We start from the raw sequence: 26,436 nt of genomic DNA, 5'->3' as shown, positions 1-26,436 counted from the left end.
TCAAAATTCCACATGGAAATATTGATTGAAAAACTGGTAAAAATGTATCTACAAGGCAAGGAGACGAAACATATCGTCTCGATCTGGACAGAAATATCATATGCCTCTTAGTATAATTTTTATGCATTTCCGACTGTCAAGATAATAATATCCGTTTCAAACTGGATTTTATTGAATTATAATTTCATGCATATTGTATTCAGAGCGTTGTTTTATCTCCGGAGAAAGTTCTGGGTCAACATCCAGTGCCGGCGTTACGGCGCTTGCGCAACGCATTGTTCAGACGCTGCGCGGGAGCAGAGCGCAGCGTGGCTTATGAATGGATGCCATATTTCATAGTAAAGTTTTTATTAGTAGAAATTGGCAATTAGAAAAATAGCCGAATTTGATACCGAATGGTCCACGGTCTTTTGATTTTAAATGCTTGTGAAATTGACGTTTATAATAAAAGCCGCGTGTCGAAGAGTGAACTATGAATGGATGCCGTATTTTATAGTAGAATTCGGTGGAAAGTGGATTTTTTTCTTTCAAAAGCCGAATTATATTAATACCCAACGGTGCCGAAGTGTTTTGATTTTAGTTGTTTGAGAAATTTCTTTAAAGGCTTTGATTTAAGCAAAAGCCACATGTCTTCTTACGAATGGATGTAGTATTTCATAGTAGAGTTCGCGTCGGTGGAAAGAGGCATTTTTTTGTATTTATTTTGTAATAAAACCTGTGTTGTTGACGATGAACAGTTTTTGTATTTCTTTTGATTCTATTTGTTTGCGAAATTGGCTTTTACTGAGACCTGTGGTGTGTAAATAGTAAAAATTATATTTGATTGTAAAGTGAATGTTAACGATGAAAGTTCAAACTCGGTATGACTCCAGTTTTATCATAGAAGTACCAGTTACTATTGGCGCAACATAGAGTTCGTGACTCGGAAGCCGAAAGTTATGTTTAAGGTGTCGTTGGGCGCGGTGATTTGCGGATGAGTGTTATTAAAAATAGTTTTAGTTATATTATATTTGAATTGAATGTTTATTTCTTCAAGGTCCAAATCAGTATAGGTCGGCTAGTATGTCTTATCACAGATCTTAAATAATTATGTAGATTGGCCTTAAGTGTGTCATATAAATACATAGATGAATTATTGATCTCTATTGAAACAACTAACGAGACTACTAATTATCGATCAATCTAATGATAGATCCATCCATATATTACTTTTCTGCAACGTTTATCAGATCGTCTGTCCATCAGGCAGGACTCTTGCTCTTACCACATGATCTGCCAAAGCAAACAGTGGCGATTGATGATGATCGCGTGATGAAACGTTGGGTTTGGCAACTACCCGCAAATTGATATGGCCGTGGCCGCCGGTTATTGTTGCGCTAAACATTCTTTGGAGATCAACTGATAACAATAAGTAGTACTTATCTGACTCATTTATTGTCCCGAAGCAGTGGCAGGGTTAAAGTAATACTGGGACATGTAAAAACGCTTTTGAAAAGTCAATTTTCAGACAATAATAGAAAAATACAAACAAAAACACTAAAAAAGCTTAAATCGAATGATGAGGTTAAAATTACATATTCGTGATCGTGAAATGTCACCCAGTTGGGAGTCTACAAAATTTTTGAAAAACTTTAATTTCAATGTCCTTGAAGCTTAAACTAACCACAAAAGCTTCTAAATACAGTTAATTGCACATCAGACTCTACATTTTTATTGCAAAATTGCACCACCATCGTACTACTTAAGGAGCTACAGTGTTAAGCTTGGTGTGCCGTGGTTTTGCCACCTTCATCGTAAGTGTTAACTGGCTGTAGCCCGTAGCCTTTGTTTTCATTATCACTGCTCGTTATCACTCTATCAGTTTGTGAAAGTTCAAGCGCGTAAATATGAGAAGTTTTGTGAAATACGTTTGGATTTAGAACCAAGGTTAGGGATATTAGATTGTTTTAGCTAGCAATATTAGGTATTCTTGCATTCGTTCGTTTCAGCCGAATGACGTCCACTGCTGGACAAAGGCCTCCCCTAAGGATTTCCACAAAGACCGGTCCTGCGTCGCCCGCATCAAGGCACTTCTCGCGACCTTCACCAGATCGTAGGTCCACCTAGTGGGAGACCTGCACATACTACGTCTATGGGCCTCATAAGAAGACTTAAGGTCATCCAAAGGGCGATGGAGCGTGCTAATATGCTCGGAGTTTCCCTGCGTGATCGGATCAGAAATGAGGAGATCCGCAGGGAAACTAAAGAACTGACATATACCCGCTAAAATATAAGGCATTTCATTGATTTAATTATATGGTATTATAACAACAAAAAAACATAAGTTAATAAACACAGTTATTGGACTTTTTAAAATGTTGTTACAGTACCACTCAGAACCAGTGACAATTCCAATAAAATCAGCAACTCATTGCCGACATTTAGCTCGGCGATCACTATTTCATCCTTTCTCTTTAGCATGGGATTCCCATGACATAAACGTAATCTACAGTCTTGATTTATTTTAATACTGGGTTGACCGGTCGGTGAACCGTAAAAAACCGTACTCTTAACATAACACAAAATACATCTATACTAATAATATTATAAATGCGAAAGTAACTCTGTCTCGCTTTCACGCCTAAACCACTGAACCGATTTTGATGAAATTTGGCATAGAGATAGTTTGAGTCCCGGGAAAGGACATAGGATAGTTTTATCCCGGTTTTTTTAAAACAGGGACGCGTGCGATGAAGTTTTTTTGTGACAGACAAAATTGCACGCGGGCGAAGCCGCGGGCGGAGAGCTAGTAATAATATACCTATTTATTTAGCTTTCGTGAAAGGGTTAACAGCTTGGTTTAACAGGGATATAGTTATGTAATTTGTTTTTAAGTTAATAGTGGTAGCCTTTAAAAAATCCAATTTGTGAATACGAGCGTTGGTGCGCTATGGAATAAACTCTAGTAACTTTATAATTTATCAATACATTTAAGATATTGATATTGAGTATGATAAGTTGTTTCATTTGAATATTCGCATTTTATTGCTTACGTAGTACCGGACGACCTTTGTAGAGGTTCAATATTTACTAAGGACGACGCATTTTAATGTCTAGGTCGAGCATCTATTGAGATCGCAATTAACACAGAGGTTGTATGCTTGATACAAGTAAATAAATAATGGTGGTTTATGAACCATTCTGTGTTCGTGAACGTGCATGAGTAGGCAAATTAATAATAACACCACTTTTCAAGTTCTCTCAAGAAGTTTGCGTCAGGTTTCAATAATCATCTCATCTATGTTATCTGTGATCTCATCTACCATTACATTTCATAAGTGCCACTAGTGGTCTAAATTGAATAAAATATTTTTGATTTTGATTATTTCATCAATTGATCCTTCTTCTTCTTCGTTGCTAAACTCTTGGCACAGTGGTCGTATGGCAAACTTTCTATTTTTAATCCTATTTTATCCTATTTTGATTGAATGTTATTTTTACTTGAATTATAAATACTTGACACTGGCTATACCTATGTGTAAACCGCACGAAGCCATAATGGAACAAAAAAAACTTCTTTGGGTCAGAGACATTGATACTTTTTGTTGTTTTAAAAACAAAGTAACAGGCATGTAAGAAAAAAATACATAAAAACACTTTTTTGACGTGTCGACTATTCTAATAAATTAAGTGCCTCTATTAAATTGATATTATTATGGATCTATACGGACTCAAATCGTATACCATAAATACTTACGATTTGAGTCCGTATAGAGCCTTTAATTTTTTTCTTTGCTATTTTTACCACACATTAATTTATGTTGGCTGTTTCTGATTTAGCGTACCCTCTGTTTCTTTGGACACATTATGCGGTCTCCAAGGCATTTTCTGGAGAAACAAATTATCTTGGGACAAATGGAAGGCAGACGCGCTCGGGGCAGGGCACCGACTAGACGGTCGGACGCGGTGAGGAGGACGGTGGGCGGGAGTTTGCATCGTGCGGTCCACACAGCTTATGACCGAGGTCTGTGGAGGAACACTATCTGTGGTCGCGATCTTCATCAGTGAGGGAACGAGGAAGAAGAAGAAGTTTCTACTTTAATTACGCCTTGAATCCTCAATAACACACAGTTTCATATGAATGAAAGGTAATTTGGCGAATTTCGACAGCCTGAAAAGCGATCGCATCTTTAGGCTGAGTTGCATCACCTAACTTTGACCGTAACTATAACGATAATCGGTGTTTTTTGTATGGAGTTTGACAGATTTTTGACGTTTGTCAAAGTTAAAGTAACATGGTGCAACCCAGCCTTAGATGTAAAGCATGAGCTTATAAAAAAAGTATATAAAGATGTTGGATAATTTGTGCCTTAACCAATTTACGTGTTCCATCCTTGTCAAGACTGCAAACCGTCTCTCCTTTCAATAGACGTATAACATTATCTGTGGTTACGTTTCTACTGACGTTCTCTCAGATTTTCCAGACTATTGCCTGCGATTACGATGCACTATAATATTACACGAATTACAAGCTATTGAAGTGAAACCGAGAGAAACGTAGCCTACAGGCTTGTAGCTTTCTTCTCGTGGGAAGCGAGCTTCTATACGGGGTGGTAGAGCAAGGAAAACTTATGTATCAATACGAGAAAATGAGAGGTAATTCCCATGTTTTAAATCTGGTAAAAAATATCTTGGATTAAACACCCAGTGCATTCTGACATTGATCTGTCTATTCGTTTTTAACTGTAAATAACTAACTAGGTAATGAATGATGTATGGAAAATAGCGTTTAATATTTTGCTCAGCGTGTTACGTTAAGGGTTTGATTAAACTTGTATAAAATAAAATACAAACGTCCAAAAATACTCTTTTCAGCCTTCAATCATTAATTAGTATAGAAACTTATTTTAGGCTAAAAAAAGGAATAAAAGTTATCCGTATAATAAAAAAAAAATAGGTTATTATACGTTCAATAAAAAATATAGTACTCATACTCATTCAAAATGAGTAAAACGTTTGGAAAATAAATAAAAAATATAGGAAGTAGAATTAACATTTTTTTAAAGTCTACTTAGATCAGATTTCAAATCTTAGAAAAAATATTCGCCGAATTTTTTGGTATAGCATCTAGCTAGAGTTAACAGAGGCGCTAAGTTCTATTTTTAAAATCATCCAGACCCAGTCCAGCTGACCTTAACTTTCAAACGGGCAAGTTCAGGCAAGACTAGCGATTTCCCTCGGTTTCCATAGAGTATAGACCGCGATAGGCCTAAAAATGCTATGTAACCTGTTTGGCGCGAAAACCGGACTCTGTAGGGCTGGCACTTGTCTGTTACTAAATACAGTAACTTAATTGTTGATGATTTCCAAAGATATTGTTTTAATATGTTGGAACTGATCATGTATAATTTTATCAAAGTAATATTACAAGAAAAATAATTGCATTGTAAGTATCAAGTTGTTAAAATAATCTATACTTATAATAAATCTGTATAGAGGTCAATTCTGTACATGAAATATATTTTCATAATAACTATCAGGGGGTGATTAGTGATCGATACTGATGCCAAAAATGCAATCAGTAAAATTTTTGTCTGTCTGTCTGTCTGTCTGTCTGTCTGTCTGTATGTTCCTTATAGAAACAAAAACTACTCGACGGATTTTAACGAAACTTGGCACAATTATTCTTCATACACCTGGGCAGGTTATAGGATACTTAGGAATTCCCACGGGAACGGGCATTAGCGGGAAAATCCTTTTGTATGAAAAATCTAAACCGCTTAAGTTAGACGCTTGAAATTTGGCAAGCAGGTACCTTAGTAAACTTGAAGCTTAGTTATAACAGGATATTGCAAAATTCCTACGGGAACGGGAATTAGCGAGAAAAAACATTTGTATGAAAAAATCTAAGTCACGTAAGATAGACGCTTGAAATTTGGCATGCAGGTACCTTAGTAAATTTAAAGCTTAGTTACAACAGGATATTGCAAAATTCTCACGGGAACGGGAGTTAGCGGGAAAAAACATTTGTATGAAAAAATCTAAACCGCGTAAGTTAGACGCTTAAAATTTGGCATGCAGGTACCTTAGTAAACTTAAAGCTTAGTTACAACAGGATATTGCAAAATTCCCACGGGAACTGGAATTAGCGGGAAATTCCTTTTGTATGACTGACTCACTGACATACCCACGCACAGCCTAAACGGCTAAACGTAGGCACTTGAAATTTATAAGGGACGTAGCTTAGGTACCGTAGAGGTGCATTAAGAAAGGAATTCCCGAAATGCCCACAGGAACAGGAATTACCGGGAAAATCCTTTTGTATGAAAAATCTAAACCGCTTAAGTTAGACGCTTGAAATTTGGCATGCAGGACCCTTAGTAAACTTAAAGCTTAGTTACAACAGGATATTGCAAAATTCCAACGAGAACGGGAGTTAGCGGGAAAAAACATTTGTATGAAAAAATCTAAACCGCGTAAGATAGATGAAGGGGGTAAAACGGGATCCACGCGTACGAAGTCGCGGGCGGCCGCTAGTAAGGAATAATAAGAAGTAAACGAAGTAGTACGTAACCGTGTTCAGATTGAAAGAGCTAACGAAATTAATTAAATCATAAATCGACGAAAAATATTCTCAACACATTGACAGCTGCTTCGTGTTTTGTGAAAATTAAAAACAATTTAAACGACTATGACGAAAGCACTTCCAGTTGGTTGCGCAAGCGTCTGGCTTGTATGCCAATTTGCGGAATTTCGCACGGATGTTACCTACTTCGAAATACTTAAATGGTGAGAGGGATTTATCTGAACAAGTGTAGTACAATCTAATTTAGTTTGGTATTAGACTTGGTTCATATTTGGCAAACCTAAGCGAATTCAATTTGCAGCTTCGTAACTAGTCTTTCAATTAATAGAAAATCCTGTCAATCTTTTTATCAATATACTTTTGACCCTATTCAGAAATCAATATCACGAAGAAAACATGAAACAAACTCCTCACTCAATTTTCTGTAAATAAAACCATAACCACTTATTGCACAGTCGGTTAAGAGTTAAAAGCAAAAGGCGGCAGCCCTACTCACAGTTCGCCCCACCAGGCCTTCTCCGCACGAACGTTCGCGTCGGTCGCTCACTGGTCCTCGAAGCGGTCGGTCGCCGCTCGTCGGTCCGATTACTCTTCGCCGGTTTCTCAATTCGCGCCTTTTCGGTCTCCTTCCGGGTCTTGAATTTGGAACCGCCGCGCCTGGTGAACTTGCTTATGCTCGTGGTGGTCTCTACATTGTCTGTGGTCTCAGTTTCTGTGTCTGTGGTGTCTGGTGGAGCGGTCGCTTTGGTGCGACGCAAGAAGTTGTTCCGGCGATCTTTGAGAGCCTGCGGAGGAAAATACGGTTAGTAATGTGCTATTTTTATTTATCCTGCTGTAACCATTTTTAAAATTAAACGACGTAAAATTTAATACAGTTTTTTTTGCTAAAACGACACAATAATAAAGTTTTTGAATTATTTGCGGTACATTAAGCATCATCTCAACAACAAATGACCATTTGATCGATATTAACTTAATTAATAATGCAATACACTTAAAATTACATTCCTTACTTTGTAACAACTCAATCAAAGTCTAAAAATAAAACAGCATTCTAGAGGATAGCAAACTAATAGTAATAAATAATGTATTTTGTCGATTATAAGAAACGAATAACATATTGTAACTGTGACTTTTCAAAAATGCACGCAGTTAATTAAAATGTACAAGAATGATGTTATAAAACCAGTCTCTACATTCTAACAACTGTAATTTCAAACGAAACCTCTACCCACCACAAATGACAGCAATTCACAAATTATGCTCAATGGTTCGTTAAACTTAAATCCAGTCTAATGAGCCCAAATTACGGTGAAGGTAAACTGAGAAGGATTAGTTCCATGGTTTTAACCACAGAGAAATAATATGGTTGCTGCGGTTTTCGATGTCATTGCGTTGTTTCTAAAACATATTCGAGGACATAGACACAATTACTACTGGCTGGTAAAAAAAACAGTAAAAAATGACAGATTCAAATCAATTCCATTGACTATTCGAATTTCATATTGCGCTATACAATTCTTTTATTATTTTAATTCGCTGTTTACATTATTTTTACAAATAAAATTGATAATTAGCATAAAATTTATATTAGCAACAAAACTAGTAACTTTTTATGTGACAACATTAAACGAAACATAACTGGAACTTGTGTCAAAACAAAACACATAATATTGTATTCCGCGTGTTACATTTTATTTATGGCCATTATTACATTGTGTTACACGTAACGTAACAGTTATATAATTGATTTAACGGTTATATTATACAGAACAATTAGTCAGATTTTTAAGATTATTTAATAGTTTTGATTGGTAGAGACAAGATAATATAAAAAAATATAAATTTTGACATTTTAATTCGTGTTGTTATTTATGTTTAAATATTACTTAATTAAATATTACATCATTCAGTGTGTCACTTTATTAAATTTCCACTAGCTCTATTCTTGTTGATTGACGTTGATTTTATCTCAATCGTCGACGTACATTCAATCAGCAGGTGAAATCTATACAATGAGATGTACAGTCTGCTTCAATAGAATTCGGCAACCGCTCTAACGTATGATTACTTATGCCAAAAATCTTCTCTTATCAGTATTGGATTTAGTGTCTTTAGATACAGTGGAATTTGCGAAGCTTTAATTTCACAGTACGGTGTTCAATGTTCAGTTTATATTATGTTTTTTTTTTCTCAAATCATCATTGTTTTCGACACTTTTGCGATTTTGGTTAAAGTGCCTAATAATGTGCTCACAGTTTACTGAACGTCGGAAGTTTTAGAACTTCATCAAACGCCTTGATTGCAGTCTCTACAATCATAATTTATCGTATCTAGAGTTTCTCTTTTTACCCTTTTCTCATATGATTTTTGTGTAACTGATTGAAATGAAAGGGGTTTGCATCATCCTGGATTACTTTCACCTTTATCAGGCAGATACAGGATGTGTTGCATATGCCGTTTACATCACTAAAATAACTGTTACACTTTATTTGTAAAAGGAGCTATTTATGGCGATTTTCGCTCAGTTCTTTTGAGGCGAACTGTACAGCGGGATGTAGAGGCAGTGGCGTGACCTGAAGCGTGACCACCACGGGCGCTTGCAGATCAAAATGCGCGTGACCGGATCACAATTGCGGTAGTTGGTATGAGCGGGGCGAGAGCGGTTTATTATAAGAGTTTTATTAACAAACTAGTGAATGAAGGCTTCAACAGAAGGATAATATTATTATGCATAGTGTGTGAAAATTCAATGAAAATGAAAATTTACTCTTATGTATGTAGTTCTTTAGTAAGCAATCTTCCTCCTTGTCTCTTTTGTACTGTTTATTTAAGCGAATATTTTTTTAATAATAATATTATTGATGACATATGAACCTTGCGGTCAGATACCTACATTGTTTTTATTTGGCAGAGTTCAAACATTTACATACAGCGATGCGTGATAAATATTGCACTTTGCATTCAATTCTTGTTTTTGTTACGAAAATGGCGTAGAGTCGAGGTCCAGAGCATTTGAACAAAACTGGTTTTGATCTTTGTTTTGTGAGGAATCTGAATACAAAAACGTTTGTTTTCTATGTTTTGTTGATGTTGGATCGAGTCAAAATGCCAGAATACTCCTAATACAGTTTTTAAGATCACTAATGCATTTAGTTTTTGTTTTAATGCATTCATAGCTGGATTTGAATTGATCTAACAGGAAACACGATCTTTTTGTTATTACATGTTTGTAATAATAGAAGTTTAAGCAATATTACTTGGTGTTATTAGTATAATAGAATAAGCTTGTCCAAAAGAATTCCGTTCAAAAGTTTGTGAATTGAAGGCTTTCTTATTCAGTTTTAAAGTCAAGAATTGTGACAGAAAGGTAATTTGTTGTTGGTACAAATTTTGAACTATCAATCTCATGTTTGATACTAGCTAGTTTGATACGAAGTACATTATTATTCTGTGGTTTGATTCACTTTTGAGCGGCGTTTCATAACATCAGTAGTAAGTTACTTTTTAAATACTACAGCAATCATCCAATCCACTAAATACCTCAAACTGATTACGTAGTAATCATCAAGCGACTAAATAAGTCTAGCTTGCACACGTCAGATTACACGGAAATATGCTGCGCACGCGGCGCTTCCTTCGCGCTTCGCCTTGTACAGAAGTGAAGCTGGAATGGCGTTGCTTCGATCGAGTATTTCTTCCTTATTACAACTTACTAGTAAATACTTAAGTAGTGATTACATGAAGAAAATGTTGCACTCAGATTTTTACACTTCAATTTTATAATACAGGAGTAAAATTAATTCACACACTTGCAATCTTTGAAAGCTTTTGCAAAACTTTTAAACAAACCATGAAGTTATTAACTTGGTTCTCTCTTGTTTTTGCCAAAAACTGGATTTTAATTGTTTCATTTTCTTTCGTAAGTTATTACATAATGTGTTTAAGTCAATTAACTCTATAGTTGTATTGTAATAAAGGTATTGAATAAGGAGGATTGAAATGACTTTTCTCTTCGACTATAAACTAAACCGATTTCCAATCTCCATGTACAAAACTAGTTTGACTTCTTCATACTGCCCACTATCTTATCATTCCGTTTATCTTTGCACGTCTGGTATCTAAAGCCCTTCAGACTGACATTTCAAAAGTCCATCATTACTTATAGCATCAGCTAATTAGCACTAACGACAGCTACTATTGACGTAGGTGACACTAACGCCCGTATTTACAACCGGTGCTTGTGACTTAACTTGCTTAACTGAAGCTGCAAATCGAATGAACAGCGTTGAATAGAGCCTCATAGTAATGTTTGTGAATACGGGTGAAAAGCCCTTCTGAATGACATTTCAAAAGTCCATTCTGAGGGCCTAGTATGAGTTTACATCAAACGCTATCATCACTAGTGAGCGCGTTAACAAATGACATTAAATGTATGACGGATTGTACAGCGCCCCTAGCGGGAAACGTTCAAAAACTAAAATTTTCATACATTTTTTAAACACGCTCAGTGAGCGCTTTTGTTGTAAACTCACACTCAGCCCACTGATAGGGCATCAGTTAATTGGCACTAACGACAGGCTACTATTGACGTAGATGACATTAAACGCCATTAGTTGCCGTCACTTTCAATTCTGCCCACGAGCCTCATAGGTGGTAACGCAGGTGTTACGGACGGGGACTGAATTTCAAATAACGTCTCGTTAAATTGAGGTCTAAAGTAGTTTGTGACTATGGGTATTAAGTAATATGTCAGGCACCCATGGTTCTAGCTTTGTTTAGTTTAAAACTAGTTGTGCAGTATAAGGATTATTAAAAAGGGATTGCAATTAACTTGGCCAGTATTGATGAAGACAAAGATAAACACAAAGTTTAAAGTTGAATGTCTGTATTTGTTCAGAGCTTTTGAGGTGCTTACACGACGACGAAGAATTTGCGTTTATGGAGCTTTTACATACTACTTAAATTACAGACAACGCTAGCTTTAACCTTTGCTCTAAGTTTTAAGATATTGATATATCATTGATTCATTTGAACAATACAATAATAAGTGATATATTGTAGGTACGTAACTATACAGGGTGTTACTTTGCATTCTTGCCATATTTACAGAGGTTACTATATTACTGATACTGAACACAAATCCGTAAAAAAATAATGCCCGAAAAAATTTTTTTTTAATCTTGAGTATTTTATTTTATCGACAATCTGTTTATCACACCACTAATTATCGTAACGCATGCACATCACTTGTTGGCGATGGCGATGGAGACTTTTTGACTTTTTATTGTATTTTTAAATATCTATTGCAATCTATTGTCTTTAAAATGTCTTTTTGACACTTATAAAAAACTGAAAAATCCATCAAACACAAATAACGTTAAAAATAATACAAAAATGACTGAAGTGAATACACAACACAACGAATAATTTAATCAAAATGGTGCTTGGAGTGTCTGCAAGACGTCTTAGACGAAATGCTTGATGACGTACCCTTAGTGTTACACCAAATGCTCTACTACCAGCAGGATGGTGCTCCCCCACAATAAGGACGTCAAGTGCGCGAATAATACGTTTGGTGAACAGTGTATTGGACGAGGGGTCCAGTAGCTTGGCCACCACGATCCTCGGACCTGACACCAATGGATTTTTGGAGTGACTTGAAACGACTGGTATGCGCAAAAGAGATAAACAGTGTAAACGCGTTACATGAAAGGATTGTTTTAGTGAAACTGTGATACAAAACGTTTATGTGTTGCGAAAACTAAAGCGAAAAACCTACGCTTCGCCGTGCTAGACTGTGCCTTCATCAGAACGGAGGACACTTTGAACACTTGAATCGCAGTACGTAAACTTTGTAAGTAGGAACTTATAAATAAATAATTAATTGTGAATAAGGTGATTTCATTTCATACTTATTTATTAATTTGTAAAAATAGGGTACAATGTTGTAAATTAATTGAAACCCTATTAATTATTACGTATTTTTGACGGTCCTAAGCCCGTAAAGTAGAAAGGAAAATCTGAAATCAACTGAAGAGTATTTTAAAATAGTTATTATGACTGGATAAAAAGGCTGGTACCCAGAGCCATTAAATTAAGAACTAGGCCACGCCCACTAGGTTTATTCCACTTGCACCTGTAGAACGTGCGAGACAAAATTGGTTTATTCCAATTTGTACTGAAAAACCAAATTTACTAAAATCTTAGTGTACTTTCTTTATGGGAGTCTCTTGTTTATCTTAAATAATAGGTATTGTTCCCTACTTTTATCTCTGTGAATATGGCAAGAATGCAAAGTAACACGGTGTATTAACCCTACACTGCATTCAGTCCCTTATGTGGGACAACCAATATAATTGATGCTTTTTCTGATTTGAGCCAAGTAGCGGCATCTATCATTACTTAAATAAAGTGACAACAACCAATAGCATCCATTTATTGCATTAGTTGAAATTAGATGGCAGCACTATCTCGCTTAATCAGTCATTTAATTGAAAATTTTGAACGTCAGCCACGCGCCGTGCGTATTCATTTTGAAAATTTAATAAAAAATAGTTGTTTATGGAATGCAACAGTGGATAAATTGTTTTCATGTCGAAATATCAGTGATCTAAACAAATGTAAGTATATTTTTTTGATTTGGCCGTGTTTCGATACTAAATTTTTACAATTACTGTGTGTTCCCGATGTGTCACTTCATGCAGTGATGATACCATTTTAGATATGTATACTAATGGTATGATGTTGATTATTTTTGCATAGTGGCGAAGAAAACCTCATCTAGCGCTCAAATCCAAAATTATTTGACAATACTATTAGGCAATGAAGATGAACAAGACTCCTCAGGCCGAAAGTGACGATGACATTGCCTCAATTAGATCTACCCTCAACAAACTTTCTGAAACATTTAGCAATAAGTACGGATGACGAAGAGCAATTTTTTTCTCTGAACAGGTATGAATTTGCTGCACCATTATCAGGGTCATTATGCTGGTGATATGCAGCAGCATAATATACCAAATCCTAGTGGTTAGAACCTGCTGTTCCCTACATTCAGATTCGTGATGCAGTTGGCTTCACGAACACGTCAATCAACAGTTGTTTCTTCCGCGTCTGCTGCAAAAGACGCTTCTCTTACATCTGCTGTTTCCGTCGCCAGAATAAAGCAAAATATCAGCTGGAAAAAAAATTTACCATGCAACAAATCTTGAGTTTTGAGGGCAAACCGATCTAGAACTAGAAGTTGAAATTCCTTTGCAATATTTCTTGTAATTATTTGCCATTGATAAGAAATACCATGTCAGTAAGTAAACCAGTTTGAAAAATTCAGCAATATCTACACTTCAATGACAATACAACTCAGCCACCAGCAGGCACTGCAGGATACGATCGTCTCCATAACTCAGACATCTAATAGAAATCCTAAAAAAAATGTCAAGCTATACCCAAACGAGAAGCATTGTCAGTGGATGAGCAGATGTGCGCTACTAAGGCCTCTATCATGCTGCGCCAATATTTACCTAATAAGCCTCATAAATGGGAGTAATCCTTGATAACTACTACACATGCCCTGTATTGATTACGCTTTAATTTAGGTAGGTCATTGCATGCAGTACCACATATGGAACAAAATAAAAAAATCAATTTTCTCCTCAATTACCAGTTTTTTTTAATTTTAGCTGTGCTTCCCGTGTTCTAGACCACAAATATTACCTGAAAAGATTTTTTTTTCTAAAAACAAAAAAATCATGCAGTGTAGGGTTAATTTTCATTTAATATTAAGTGAGAATGTCATTGCCACTAGGTCAACTTATGATTACCTACTCAATAATGATTTTATCCTTCAATTTATTGAACTTTTTATTGGTCATCAGTGGTATCTTTTGGGAAATATTTTGCCAATTAGTTTCAGAAACGTTATCATTGCCAAAATGTTTCTAAACCTTTAATCGTCTTTATAATTGGCAGTCAAAATCGTAAACTTGATAATCTGTAGGCGTAGAGATAATATTATAATGACGGCTTTGAAATTGCCTGTTTTCTGAATTCAAGGTGAACTAGGTGGATCGACGTACGAGTAGGTACTTATAAAGGAACTTGTAGGAATATTTAATAGGCATATTATGTATTAGAACATGAGTGTCATTCGATATCTAATAAACATAAGGTAGGAATTAAATTAATATTACTGGTTCAGTCACATCAGGCCTGTTCATCTCCGCGAGTTTACATCGAAAACAAAACACGCACGATTGCCCCCTACAAGAGTACTATTCGACAAGGCCTCACATACGAGCGAACATTGACTCACGCACGCGTATTCTTGTGTATGATGGAAAAAAATAAAGAAAATGGTGTACTAAATACTGTGAAGTATTTAACTGCCTAAATAATAATAAAAACACAGAATGTACTTTTTTAAGTTGCCTGAAGACACTGAGAGGTAAATAAGTAGTTAATATTATTCATGATAATTCATGCTAAATCATGTATTTCCTCCGCCATTTTCTGCAGATTGGCACCTCACGTCACATCATTTTACCGAAGTCAGCCCTATAGCTTCGGCGCAGTACCGATCACTAACGTTTGTCAACAAAACTTCTGACAAACTTGCTTGACTCTTGAGACAAGCTAAATTACACCATATTGTTAATGACATTGAGCATACATTTTTTTAAATACCTTCGCGAAGTAAAACTTCTGTACGTAGTACTTATTATTATTCTGTGGTCACATTTGAATAGATTATCGTTACGTATTTAAAGTGATCTTTTATGTTTACTCACGTGTTTGTTCTGGTCTTCTGTTATGGGGTATTTTCTCAGAAACTAGGTGGATGGATTTGAAATTAGTAGTAGGTAATAATATATATTCTCCTTTAAAGAGTAAATTTTCTAGAGATAGAGTTTATTTGACAACTTATATAAAACTGTTATTTTTAAATAACACGCGTAGACATCAATTTAAAGGGTTTTGAAATAAATTTTAGGTGTATTTAGTAGGTATACAAATGTACCAAAAATTACCATTTAAATGATTACTATTCTTTTATAAAAAAAATCCTTGCAAAGTAGGTAGATATCTTTTGCAAAAGGAAGCATAAACTAGCTGATTTGGTTTAAATGTGGTCAGTAACCTGAATCCGTTATGTCACTTCGAGTTCGAGATCTACATGTTGCATAATTTGTGACATAATTATTGATTACGCGATGATGTGTGATGAATGATGGTTATTGAATATTTGAAGATGACTTAGACTCTACATCTAACTTAGTGAAGTGTACAGACTACAACAAACTAACTTCGGATTTGAGTCCCATTGGGTTGTTCCCTATTATTTTAAACAATTGTCATCTCCCAGGGTTGTCTGGAACAGATCGCTTCATTGCTATAAGACCGGCTTAATTGTTCCGATTTGATTTGGTCTTATGTCGGCCGTTTGGTGTAGTGCTTCTAAAACGGGCTACTATGCCGAGAGGCCTCGGGTTCAATTCCCGGCCGGGCAGGAATTGAAATGATGAATTTTGTATGTATTTAAAAATAGTATATCCGTTAAGCACAAGCATATTAATTGCTTACTTTTGGGCTATATTATTATAGCGCTGTGTGAAATTGTCCAAAGATATTATAGACACGTTCTTTGACGTAATAGTGTTATCTTAATGTAGAGATATGTTAGGACCAGGTTATTTTAGGGCTAGGTAACTACTTAGTGTGGTAAGTAAAATATCAAGAGACAGCTTAAGGGCTATTTCTAAAGCATTTCTATCACTTCAAAAGCTTTACCGCCTCCTCGATAATAGAGCTTTTAATCATTGATAAAAATCACCTATAAATGAAATAACTGCGTAGTATTGGTAGTAAACTATACAGATTTAAGTGTTCCGGATTGTGATCGACCGGTCGCCCTTGTGTCGGAATTCGGCGAAGCCTCCGACAGGTGGCTGGAAGGTATTAATAATCATGATTACATACTGCCCACAAGCCTTCCTGGTAATCTGTAGGTTGTGGTTAAAAAAGGACTATTAAGTTCTGATAATTATGTGATGCGTTAAGCCTATACTTAGTCTTTAAAGAAAAAAGATCGAATAAATCTTCATTATGTCAGATTCTTCTGGAAATTGTAGTGGCATCCATAGTTAAGTAGTGAAGATTTAATTCTAGATTAATTATGTTTTAAGAGAGAAATTAAATGTCATATAAGATTACCATTTCACAAAAACAGCTTTAGATAATGAGACAAGATCCCACAGTGCATAACTTGATGAGTTGATATATTTTTACACCTAACAGAGCAAGCGTTTAAATGTAATTTTTAAGTACAGATAACCAATGTTGTACAAATAATACAATTGAAACCTCGAGCGATTACTTGTTATGTTTGTAAATTGATTTTGCAATTGAAACCTCAATTACCTATTTGTTGAAACACATTTCAATACGTGTACAACCCTATTTATTCCGTATACAAGAATTTTCGAAGGTCGCAGCCGCCATTTGTTATATCCTACACACATAATTGCCTAATCGAGTAAAAACCTACAAAGGAGTGACACCACTCAATCGCACGTGATTCGATTGTGAATCGATCAGCAATCGAGTTAAAGGTCACGATTGTGCGGAATACCGATGTTGAGCGAGAAACGAACGGAATTTTAAGGTAGCCTTTGTTTACATTTGCAGTTTTTAGCACACTCTTGTGAAAATGTAAATTTAAAATATGTTAATTGGTGACACAGCGCATCTCTAGAATTATCTGTGTTGATAAAGTTTCTATAAAATTAAGTTTCATGCATTTACGTGCGTATTCAAATGTCACACGAGCCAGCCGTGTGATTCGTCGAAAGTAGGTATACGTCATCTTTAAACTTAAGTTATTCAACATAGCGGATTGGAAAATTAATATTACCTACTTGGAGCTTGCTGTATTAATAATTAGCTTTCAAATATGTATATCATGCATTGAGGATCGATTTGGTATTATGTTTCGTTGGATCTTTGATTAGCACAAACTTTGTTGTACATAAACATTATAATAATATCTACAACTGTTCGTATTGTCTGGTTCATAAAGTACCTACAAGTGTTTAGGACTAAATGGCGCTCTACAATGTCTAATGATATTTAATTAAATGATTAAGTTTATTAAATATTTCCTCCACAAGTTACTTTGAAGCTAATAATATCGGTGAATTAGAAACGTATTTTAATCGCGCGCAAGAAATGCATTTGCCTCAACGTAGAAACCTAGGTAGCCGTTCTCTATGATGTCTACATGGTTTTTTGCCTTCATTTTATATATTTTTCTCACAGTTGATTGCGGTTGCGACAGCCTGCGCGGCATGTTAAAAACATAAGGCAAATAACGCCAATTTTCGTGTCGCAAGCGCGCGTGGCCCATCGTAGAGGGCTTTGCTATGAAATGGTTTTAGTGCAGATTGTATGCACAGTTGAATCATGTCTGAGGTATTTAGATGAATCAGTTTGTGTAAAGCTTAAATGGATTTAAGTGAATCAAATGTTAGGGAGGCTCATAGGATTAACTGTTTAATAAGACCTGTCCGGTTAACCATGCCAGATAGTTTTACATGAAGTTTGTGACTTTATTTGTACAACCAACACGAAGAAGAAAAACTTGCCTTCACAGGAATAATATTTATAATGGCTGACATTTTCAAGTAATTGGCAAAAAGCTTGACTGATTTTTGAACTTTTAACCATACGTGTTTTCGTTCAACCCTGTCAATATGACCGCAAAGATGACCATGCAGAGTTTTTATGCTCATGTGGTCTTGTACATTAAATCAGACACTTTGTATTAAAAAATATGCCCTATTACAACTGCTTAAGATACCATAGTTAGCTCGATGTGCCGTCGTCTTTGCAATGTGTAGAATGATAAACATCTTTTGATAAAAACGTCAGTTCATTTAATGCGAACTCCGGACAAAAAAGGATTTTTAACATTCAAATTGTCATAATCTTGTGACTCATACTTATATTTTTGATCCAAGTAACACTATTGTGAAATATAATTTGATTTACTATATAAATCTTATGATTTTACTTTATTTGAAATACTCACATAGGTAGTTATGTTTGTTGCAGACGTCATACCACAGAATAATAATAAGTACTACGTACAGAAGTTTTACTTCGCGAAGGTATTTAAAAAAATGTATGCGCAATGTCATTAACAATATGGTGTAATTTAGCCTGTCTCAAGAGTCAAGCACCATTTTGTTGACAAACGTCAGTGATCGGCACTGCGCCGAAGCTATAGGGCTGACTTCGGTAAAATGATGTGACGTGAGGTGCCAAACTGCAGAAAATGGCGGAGGAAATACATGATTTAGCATGTATTATCATGAATAATATTAACTACTTATTTACCTCTCAGTGTCTTGAGGCAACTTAAAAAAGTACATTCTGTGTTTTTATTATTATTTAGGCAGTTAAATACTGCACAGTATTAGTACACCATTTTCTTTATTTTCTTCCATCATACACAAGAATACGCGTGCGTGAGTCAATGTTCGCTCGTATGTGAGGCCTTGTCGAATAGTATCCTGTAGGTGGGCCATCGTGCGTGTTTTGTTTTCGATGTAAACTCGCGGAGATGAACAGGCCTGGTCATACTAACAAAAAACCTGTTTTATTGAATTGCCAATATAGCACAGCTCAGTCACGACTCGAATAATTTTATTACTTTAATGCCTATCCATCAGTATTTTAACATATAAATTACTATAAACGTGTTTGTACCATATAATTAAGGCATGTAGGTAGATACCTAAAAAAGTTGTTGAACATGTACATAAGTCTCACGATTTGAAAATTGATCGTATACAAAAGTAGGGTTGGAATTGAAAATATGGTTTCACATTTTTTTAAGTTGGAACTTTTCGTATACAATCTTTATATTATGTAAAGTTCTTAGAAGAACTAAGGTTTAGCTACAAGCTCTATGTTTCCCATTAACACATAAATTCCATGAATTCCATAATATACGTATTACTAATAGTCACACACCGTTTCAAATTGAATCTTATTGCTCAAGACAGAAGGTGTGAACACATTGTTAAGGTGTGGAATTTACAGCCTTGACTTGGTTTATATCGAGAATTAGCATTTCTATAGACATCGATGGTTTTTGTGATCGAATGAGGAAAACGAGTTTCTGGAATTCAATAAAGCTATGTGAAGTAATCATTCTGTCTAATGGCTTCAATGGTGCGAATTTGAAGCACACTGGTTTTGCCAATGTCGAGTGTTTAGAGAGATATTATCTATGTCACAGACTGACAGCTGTCGCCTGTCACTCAATTGAAGTTGTTTGTTATTTCATTGTGCAGCTTTTTGTATGTTTAATGAGGGTTTTCGCGTATGAAAGATCCGCTAGATGGCGGGACGTAGATGTGGGGTCTGACTGCTGCGTGATTGGTGGATTTTGACATATCTGTCAATGTCATGTCAAAAATAACCAATCATGCAGCATTTGGACGTATTTCCATCTGGCAGATTTTTCGGACGCGAAAGCCCTCATTCATTGTGATTGATTTATTTATATTGGACTAGTTCAGTTTGGATCGAGTCTTCGATTGACTACATTTACAAAATGTAGTCAATTTCCTCAACAATACAAAAGAGCTATTTATGTTGTACTGTGCTAATAACATCGATCATGAATATTAGAAACGTAGGTACAAGTATTAGTATTGTATATTAAACTTCTTGATTACCTAATACGCATGTTTCTTTATTCATTTATTTCTCAAAAATAATTACATTTTAAGACACGAATATTATCTTTCACACTTTTCCTTTTAGCACCAATAACTTTATTTACATAGTACACAGATTACGATTGGGCGTGTCAATATTGAACATGGCGTATACCTTACTTGGCTCTCAAAAACTATTTATACAACTCACATAATATATTTACCCGTTACAACATTAAGTTACTTAACTTACTTTCTATTTAATATTCTTTTAAGTATTAACTAATTACTTTTTGCGTAACTAAACGGGATATATAATTAATTATTGAACGCCGGTGGCTTCAGGTGTTTTCCAATTTACTTCCGTTATTTGAAGCAACAAGTCGCAGTGTTAAATTATTATAAAATATGATTATTCCTTAATAAGTGATGTAGAGTATTTTCTTATACAGATTTAACTTATTTTAATAATGAAAGATATGTGGTGAACTGAAGTGTGTGGTACATATTATATTAATTCGAGTTTGGTGGAAGTTTTCACGTAAGTAGGAAGAGTAAGAGGAGAATTTCCAAAATGATATTCAGTTCCTGTACTCGTTACTTCAGATTATTGAAAGTTTTTTTTATTATCATTTGTAGCATCGATTTATACCTAGTAATAAAAAAAATATCACTTCTAAAAATGATAATATTATGTGAGACTTTGTCAATTATGTGATTCTTTAACACACTGAATGCCGATTTTTTTGTTGAAAAGAATGTCATGAAAAATATGAAAATCAATTTGTTAGGTGTAGTTATTGATATTCAATAATAAATAATAAATAAATCCTTGGACATTTTACACTGCGCTTCTAGTCCCAAACTAAGCAAAGCTTGTACTATGGGTACTAGACAACGGAACAACTGTGTTATTTTATGTATCTTATAATTATGTACTTTTGATACCGTTACTACTACATGCTACTACTTTAGCTGACATTTTGCGCGACATATCCGCTTCCTGACCGACTGCGCCAAAGAGAGTAATGTTTCACCGACTTCACCGACTTAATTTCCCGCTCAAATACCTGTTGTGTTATATAACCACTTGACAGGTTGACTGAGTAGGCCGTCTAGGGCGTGGGCTCTTATATAAAGTTGACAATGAGTTTACGATACTTGCTCAGCTTTTACAAGCAAGATTTAAATTAAGTAACAAAAATGTCGGCTACACTTTGAACTAAAAACTATTGCCTATGTACTACGGGTCGGCTTTCTCGATCAGGTGCCGCCCTTTTTGATCTTGAATGTTATTGTACTATGTACAATAGTTACTATCTATTTATCGTTTCAATCGTTAACTAACTCTACTTAAACATCTCTTAACCATAAACCAAGTAGAGCTTGTTAATAGCAACTAGACAATGGGAAAACGCATTTAATATCTAATATTTAAATATAAGTAAACTTCCATGATACCTACTAGGTATGAAATACCTACGTAAATCATGAAATTCAATCAATCGTAGGTTTGAATAATTGTAAAAGTTTGATCCCCAGTCTATTGTAAGTAGCTCAGATGTAAAAGCTACATTATAAAGCCTTTGAAGAACATGTTTTCAAGACTAAAGTTAGGGTTTGAAAATAATGTTAGGCATACATTTATTTGACACGAAACTAAGGCAAACCACAGTTAGCTTTTCTTTAATTAAAAGAATGCGACCGGAACATTAGTTTAATGTTTGAACAAGGCATTCGTAGTTTATTACAACTATTTTGATAGATTAGCAAATCGAGTTTGTTGTATAACATTTCGAACGTTATACAAGTTGTAATTAAATTATATTGGGATATCATCAGAGTGACGACTGACGAATAATTAAAACGCATTTTATTTTAAATAATTAACTTGCATTTCAACAAACTAGTTGGTAGCAATATTTCTATCATTGTATAGAAGGGTTTTGTAGGGATAAAAATGGAACGTGGCGTAGGATTATTAAGTAAGCCCGTAATAGGGCGTAGCTTACCAAAGCTTTAAGAGTATAATCAAAATCTAGCCCATACAATTACTACAGTTAAATGATCATTATAATAAAATTACTTTAAACTTAGCCTAACGAAGACCAATTCAAAGTAACTCTTGTCATACATGCTTATTCGTTCATTGTTGTACAGTTGACAGGAGTTGAAGCTATACATTCTCACTGCAAAATAGCCTGTATTACAACGGCATAAGATGCCAATATGTACCTTGACGTGCGGTCATATAAGTCATACGCCCACTCAGTACACTCATCGACCGAACCTTGTCGGCAACCAGCTTAAAAGGCCGCATCTAATTTGGGAGTGATACTGATTGACTCTACTCGTACATTATGTGGTAACATGCATTTATAATTCGTTATTAAGCTACTCTGTTAGTTATATGACTCATGGTATAACTATTTTGCTTGGCGAAGAACAGTTAGGTATGTTTTATGAAGGTTGCACTAATGAAAAGTATGCAAAAACAGACTAAGATTAATTGAAGATTTTGTTCAGCTATGTGTGGGATGTAATGATTAAGGTCATAACCCTGGTGTCCGATCTTAAGCTGCTCTATGTGTCTGATATGGTCTAAGGACCATGAAGTTTGGCGAGTTTCCCTGTAACACGAAACCATATTTCTTTTTGGAGAATCATGTCTGCTATATTTGAACTAAACTCAGAAGAATTTAGCATTTTGTGTTTATATTTGAAGTGAATTAACTAATATTGTCTTTATTTCTGAGAGAGAAAATATTAAATAGTTATTTGAAGTCATCGTAAAGCTGGTATAGCTTAGAGGTTTTGTTTCTTTCTTTAAATTTTTATTGAAATTTTACCTTGGACTGGACATGGTGTAAAGTTATAAAAGTTTTGAGCTAGAAAAGGTGACCATATCATCCTACAATATTAGTTTGAGGCCGAGGCTTCTTAAAACTACTCTTTACGATTGTTTTTCATCTATGTTTATGGCAACGAAACCATAATCGTTCGCCCACCGCACAGCATTGTGTATTGTGCAAGCGTTGAACTATACATAATGGATGCTGGCATTGTCCATTTCATTCAATAGGGGAAAGTGTTTGTTTTCAGGAAATGTTCAGTGTTTTTTTCTTTGTTAAATGATTTATTACGTTGGTAGAGTTTGAAAATAGTATTAACTAAGTCCAGTGTTGCTTTAAAAAGAAAAAAAGAAAAATAGTCATTACATATTTGTTATTAAAATAAATCAGGAACAAACAATAATTGTGAGCTTGAAAAATAATATACATTTTAATTGCATTTTACAAATAATGAACCTAGGTTATTGCGTGGTTTTTTATTTAAAAAATATTTTGGTATTCATAAACTTTCTCTAAATAATGGCAGAACACGCTTTCAGCTGTCGAGCTTAAATAATGTATAAATCAACAAATAAAAAAACTATAATTAGTGTAGCTATTAGCCAGGGCGCAGACCATCGATTTTTCGTCGGACGATAGTTTAGTCGGGCAGTTGATCAGTATGAGCATGTATGGAAGTGCGCACATTACACCGATTTGATTTGGCCGATTTTTCATACAATTTAAAATCGGACACAACTATCGGCCAACTAAAAATCGATGGTCTGCGCCTAGTCTTACTATTAACACTAGCTGCCAAGGCGAACTTCGTACTTAGTTTATCAGAAATAATGTAGGATTTGGTAAAATATTTAATTACAAATCTGTTCAGTACAAAGTTAGAAACAAACAATCAAATCTTTCCTCTTTATAATTAGTGTAGATAAACCAAAATGCTGCTCACCCACCGAATCAGAAGCAAAAACAAACAAACGTAAAGTATTACGTAACCAACGTCTTCATTTAGAAGTTCCAACTTGAGCGTAGCCGCGCGCGCATAGAAAGCGGGTTTCTCCTTCGGATGCTGTGCGGATCGATCGCTTATTGTTTTTTTGCGCACGAGTTGCCGTGAACGCGATGCTTCTGAATTAAATTTATGTAACTGTTATTATTCTGTTTGATTACGATTTGATTGTAGGCGTTTTAAGATTAAGGGTCATTTTGTAGCGAGATTTTTTGCTCTATACGAGCATTAGAAATTTGATATTAATGGCAAAATGTAGAGTAAGATTTAATTTTAAGTTTCAGTATTATATTTCTGGATTAAATACAAACATAATTTTTAACGGTTTAAATACATAAACTGAGAATGTCCCTAAATATTTCAATCTTTTTGACCCAAATAACCTGCGAAACCTTAGAGTTAAGTTTTTAATGCGTATATTTTTAATGGTACCTTTGATTTTCATACTAAAAGATTATTTTCTTTCTTTTCAGAAGCAGCTAACCGAGCCAGCACGCAACGCGTATCGAAGAAAGAAGTACACTGAAGACAATTGAAGTTGTAAAATAAAAATCGTTTATTCTTGTGTCTCCTTAATTAAACCCTCGTCCTAGTACAACTATAGTTTTCCTCCGGACACTACTATCTTTAGAACCTAAATTAATTTTAGACTCCAAATCGGTTCAGCCATATTAGAGAGCTACGATGTTCAAGTCATATTTATGCTCCTTCTTGCTTGAAACTAAAAAATGGCAACCGGTAGAAAAATAATAGGACCGGTTTTTCACGATCGATTTTAATAATAAATAAACAAGACTAATATCATGAAGAGAATAGATTTCCAAATGTCCTGTCCTGGGTTCGATTCCCGGATGGATCAATTTAGAAATAACTCTACAATCAAAGAGCGGTAATTATCCTATTCATTTATTACCCACTTTAACCCAGAACTTCTTAAGAAAAACGGGAAATGGTGAAAAGGAAAAAGAAAGCCACATTATCGATAGTAAGTATATATTTTCCGATAAAAAAGGATTCCCAAGTAGAATTTTCGTATCAAAATCTCAAATAGGGCGTGTTAACCAGACTAATTGCAAACACAACGTTAGCACGAGTTCTATCAATTAATTACCGGTTAAACAGTGGATTAACTAATCTAGGAATTTAACACTTGACTAGCGACATAGTGACTCACGACGTAAGAATGGTTACTTGGTCATTAATAGCGTTAGAGACCGTATTAAATCACCTACTTGCTTGAATTCCTTTTGTAGTACGTAACACTGAATAAAGAATGATTTAACATTAATAATCTTAATCATAGACAATTAAACACTGCCTGGTTTAAGTTACGTTATGTCAGTTTTGGTCAATGTTGATTTTACTGTGGCGAAGAGAAAGCATTTTCTTTAGTAAAACGGTATAAGACGGTCTTACTTATTAGTTTCTTATCACGAATATGATTAGTTATTACTTTATTTGATAGTTCGTACATAGATTAGATTAGTTACTGAGATTTCTGCATAGATAACGTTAAATGCACCTAAATATTTAATTTCAACAAAAAACAACTGAAGGAAGGACAGAGTAAACGGCTGTCGGCGGCGGCTAAGGGTGGTGGGTTCGAATCCCACCTGAAGCTGTCTGTTATCTAGATTATTTCAGCCATCTCTTAGTTATTCATCTTTTATATGTGAGACTTAATAATTTTGCATGAGTTGCTTATAAAGCGCCTGCAAATATATTAACGCCCGTATTCACAAGTACCTATACTCTAACACTAAAACACAGCATTTCCATTATGCAACGCCACAGGGCTATAATGTATAATATGTATATAATATACATAAGGGCCAACCGGTCCTTCCAGCAGAGGCGTATGCGCAACGAAGATGATACAACACGATATTTATGGCCATCCCAAACGCAGTATCGTCCGCAGAAACAAGTATCGTCAAGGTATTTTTTCCATATCTGACCATAGTCTGAGTCAAGTCATTGAGGAAAACGTACAAGGTAGCCGGTACGCGTATTTAGGTGTGGTTGAATGAGGCGTGCTTGTTTATTTTTATTAATCGCAAGCCATTCAAATTAAAAGGTTCCTCAACTTTAAGTAATAATGTTAAGACTTAATTATTGTACAAAAAGAAGGAAAGAAAACACAGAGACGGTACAATTTAGGTGGTTATATGTTCATCATATTTATGAAATATTTTCAAAACTTCAAGACTGACCTTTAATGGCTATGTTTTGTCTATAACTAAGCTTTTAATAGCTACAAAAAGACTGGTGGCTGTGAGGGCAAATGTT

General features: G+C 35.0%; 1 protein-coding gene, 1 long non-coding RNA gene and 1 other non-coding gene across 3 annotated transcripts in view; 1 reads left to right on the top strand and 2 right to left on the bottom strand.

Moving 5' to 3' along the window:
- Positions 1-26,436, bottom strand: part of LOC135075327 (mucin-5AC) — a 166,067-nt gene that overhangs the window by 17,666 nt on the left and 121,965 nt on the right. The window contains exon 20 of the mRNA XM_063969739.1: positions 7,062-7,350. Coding sequence (XP_063825809.1) covers positions 7,062-7,350 — 289 coding nt within the window. The remainder of the gene's footprint in view (positions 1-7,061; positions 7,351-26,436) is intronic.
- LOC135075789 (U6atac minor spliceosomal RNA) lies at positions 4,325-4,412 on the bottom strand. The gene has a single exon (XR_010258111.1). It is a non-coding gene; the product is annotated as a U6atac minor spliceosomal RNA (small nuclear RNA).
- LOC135075348 (uncharacterized) lies at positions 7,276-24,745 on the top strand. Its single transcript, XR_010258011.1, has 2 exons — positions 7,276-7,367; positions 24,621-24,745. It is a non-coding gene; the product is annotated as an uncharacterized LOC135075348 (long non-coding RNA).

This window comes from Ostrinia nubilalis, chromosome 10, assembly GCF_963855985.1.
Source record: "Ostrinia nubilalis chromosome 10, ilOstNubi1.1, whole genome shotgun sequence".
In the NCBI taxonomy this organism is placed as follows: domain Eukaryota; kingdom Metazoa; phylum Arthropoda; class Insecta; order Lepidoptera; family Crambidae; genus Ostrinia; species Ostrinia nubilalis.
The sequence above is the reverse complement of the archived record's forward strand: the minus strand, read 5'-3'. Positions and strand labels throughout refer to the sequence as shown.